This window comes from Egretta garzetta, unplaced genomic scaffold, assembly GCF_000687185.1.
Source record: "Egretta garzetta isolate BGI_Z169 unplaced genomic scaffold, ASM68718v1 scaffold1425, whole genome shotgun sequence".
Classification (NCBI taxonomy): Eukaryota; Metazoa; Chordata; class Aves; order Pelecaniformes; family Ardeidae; genus Egretta; species Egretta garzetta.
The window spans coordinates 14393-17294 of NW_009259820.1; the positions used below are offsets into that span (position 1 = coordinate 14393).

Genomic DNA, 2902 nt, shown 5'->3' on the forward strand with positions numbered 1-2902 from the left:
TGCCTGCACCCGGTGGACACGGTCATGGGCCCCGGGGTCTCCTACCACGTCCGGGTGAGTGCTGGGGACTTGTTGGGGGGCGCGGGAAGGGTCATGGTGGGGATTTGGGGACTTCCTGGTGTGCTCTTTGGGGGTGGTAAGCGGGCAGTGGGATTCCCGGGGAGGTCACTGCTGCGGAGCTGGGGGGCTCGGGGCCCTGACCCCCTCCTCGGCTGTGTGGGGAGCAAACCCCAGGGCTCACTGGGCTGACCCTGCTCTCTCCCCCAGTACATGGGCTGCGTGGAAGTCCTCCAGTCCATGAGGGCTTTGGATTTCAACACCAGGACACAGGTCACCAGGTGAGCTCTGCCTCTCCCCAGGGGCTGCTGCTTTTGGGGAGGGGGGGTCTGAGCCCCGTGGTGGCGTTGTGGGGCTTTTGGTGGGGGCCTGGCTGCCTGCAGCCCCGTCAAATACTGACACCAGTGCAATTCTGCTTAAAGAGCCCTGGCTGGTGCTGCCTGAGGGTTTTCCATTTGTCACCCTGTCCCTTCTGTGCTGGTCTCTGCGTCCTCGGCCCTGTGCTTGGCGGGGGTCACGAGGGAACGGGGAGGGCAGGCACTGGGGGGGACTGACATCCCGCTGTGCTCCCTGCAGGGAGGCCATTGGGCTGGTGTGCGAGGCCGTGCCTGGTGCCAAGGGAGCCGTGCGGAGGAGGAAGGTGAGGCTGGGCTGGGGAGCTGCTGGGGGGGAGCACGCTTGGCCGTCTGGGCACGGGGCCAAGGGCCGGATCCCAGCCCAACTGGCTGTGCCCAGGCTGGGCAGCCTGGGGCTCTGATCTCCCACTGCGGCTCGGGCCAGCAGAGCTCAGTAGGAGCGGTGATGGGGAGGAGGTGCCAGTCTGCACCGTGGAGGGCGGCAGGACTTGCCCCGTCCCCCCGAGCCAGGCTGTGTCTGGCCCAGGGAGCCCCTTCCCCATGCTGCCATCTGCCCCTAGCCCTGCGGCCGCTCCCTGAACTCCATCCTGGGCAAGAGCAACCTGAAGTTTGCCGGCATGCCCATCACCCTGACCATCTCCACCAGCAGCCTCAACCTCATGGCCTCTGACTGCAAGCAGGTGAGAGCGGGGAGGTGCTGGGCAACTGGCTTTAGGCAAGGAGGAACCCTCATGTCCCCCACCCTGGGCCCTGCTGGGGCAGGGGATGTCCCCAGCCTCCCTAAGGGCTGTCTGGGTGGGCTGTGTGACCTGCTGAGTGCCCACCTCCCCCTGGTCCCTAGGGGTGATGAGGTGGGAGCTGGTGATGAGGTGGGAGCGATACCCCGCGTGCTTTGCAGGATCTGTCCTGGAGACTGTGAGACCCAAGCCCCATGGCCTGGGGCCAGGTCTCCTGGTTTTCACCCTGCTCTCGGTGGCCCTTTTGGTGTTCCCAGCCCTTTTCCTGGTGGTCTGTGGCTCATAACCAGGGCTCCAGAGGCTTGTAAGCCCCTGTGCTGGGCCAGCCCTGGGAGAGGAGCATGGCGGGCAGGAGGTGCTGCCTCTGGCTGGGCACAGAGGAGCTGCTGGCTGCATTCAACAAACTCTTTGCCTTGCAGATCATTGCCAACCACCACATGCAATCCATCTCCTTCGCTTCTGGGGGAGACCCGGTGAGTACGTGAGGGTCCCCGTCTGCTCCTGCCCTGCCCTGTGCTTGGGATCGGTGCCTCTCCTCCCCTCTCCCTGAAGTCTTGGGCACCGTGCTCCCTGGCAGCCCCGTCTCAGCGCTTGGTGTCTCGCCCACAGGACACAGCCGAGTACGTCGCCTATGTTGCCAAAGACCCCGTCAATCAGAGAGGTGAGGCTGCCCCCGAGGGTCCTAAATGCCAGAGCCCCCTTGCGTGGATGTTTAGGCGCAGCTTAGTGTGGTGGGGAGGGACTGGGTCCCTCGTAAGGAAGCTCTGGGGTGCATAGGGCGGGCTTGAGGGGTGGAGAGCTCATCGTTGGGGTTCCACGCTCCCACTCTACCATTCCCTTCCCAGCCTGCCATATCCTGGAGTGCCCCGAGGGCTTGGCGCAGGACGTGATCAGCACCATCGGGCAGGCCTTCGAGCTACGATTCAAGCAGTACCTGAAGAACCCCCCAAAGCTGGTGACACCCCATGACAGGTAAGGGCAGAGCTGTGTGGGAAGGAGGAAGGTAGGAACCTGTCTGTGTGAGATTGTTTGGTTTTGGAGAGGGGCTGCGGCCCTGGCTGCTGTCAGCTGCTCATCTGTGCTGTGCCCTCCCAGGATGGCGGGGTTTGATGGCTCTGCCTGGGATGAGGAAGAGGAGGAACCAGCGCCTGATCACCAGTACTACAACGACTTCCCTGGCAAGGAGCCTCCCATCGGGGGGGTCGTGGACATGCGGCTGCGGGAAGGGGCTGCTCCTACCCCCAATCACTTGGGCGCCACGCTGGTAAGGCCCTGGGCACGTCCTCATGGGGAGGCTCCACATTACAAGGGAGATGCAGGGACCCCGAGCAGGCCATGGGCTTTTGGCTCAGGGTTATTCCACCACGAGAGCCATGGCACATGTCTCCCCGGCATCTCTAGCAGCCCGGGGAGCGGGAAGGGATGGGGAGAACAGCGGGACTCACCACCAGCCTCTCCCTTCAGCCTGTCGGTCAGACGTCTGGAGGGGATTACGACCCCCGGAAGCAGCACGCTCCTGCCCAAGGTAACGTGACGGATGTGGCCAGTCCCCGTCTGCCTTCCTGGACCCCAAGTGCTCCCATAGCGGGCACTGGTTTCGGGGCTGAGGCAAGCTGGAGCCCCACTGACCACGGTGCTTTTGGCAGCAGGGAGAGAGAAATACCCGGCTCCGGCGGGCACGTCCGGCCGCACAGACCTGTTCGATGACCCGTCTTACGTCAATGTGCAGAACATGGACAAGACACGCCAAGC

At 64.2% G+C, this 2902-nt stretch overlaps 1 protein-coding gene across 2 annotated transcripts in view; it reads left to right on the forward strand.

The window, feature by feature from the left end:
• Positions 1-2902, forward strand: part of SHC1 (SHC adaptor protein 1) — a 4608-nt gene that overhangs the window by 501 nt on the left and 1205 nt on the right. Inside the window, exons 1-10 of one of the 2 annotated variants that reach the window (XM_035895404.1) lie at positions 1-54; positions 268-338; positions 634-697; positions 974-1093; positions 1570-1623; positions 1760-1811; positions 1996-2122; positions 2246-2414; positions 2615-2675; positions 2797-2901. The exon at positions 1-54 is cut by the window's left edge and continues 501 nt beyond it. In XM_035895404.1, the coding sequence (XP_035751297.1) occupies positions 1-54; positions 268-338; positions 634-697; positions 974-1093; positions 1570-1623; positions 1760-1811; positions 1996-2122; positions 2246-2414; positions 2615-2675; positions 2797-2901 (877 nt within the window). The remainder of the gene's footprint in view (positions 55-267; positions 339-633; positions 698-973; positions 1094-1569; positions 1624-1759; positions 1812-1995; positions 2123-2245; positions 2415-2614; positions 2676-2796; position 2902) is intronic. The other variant, XM_035895405.1, reaches the window with a different exon arrangement.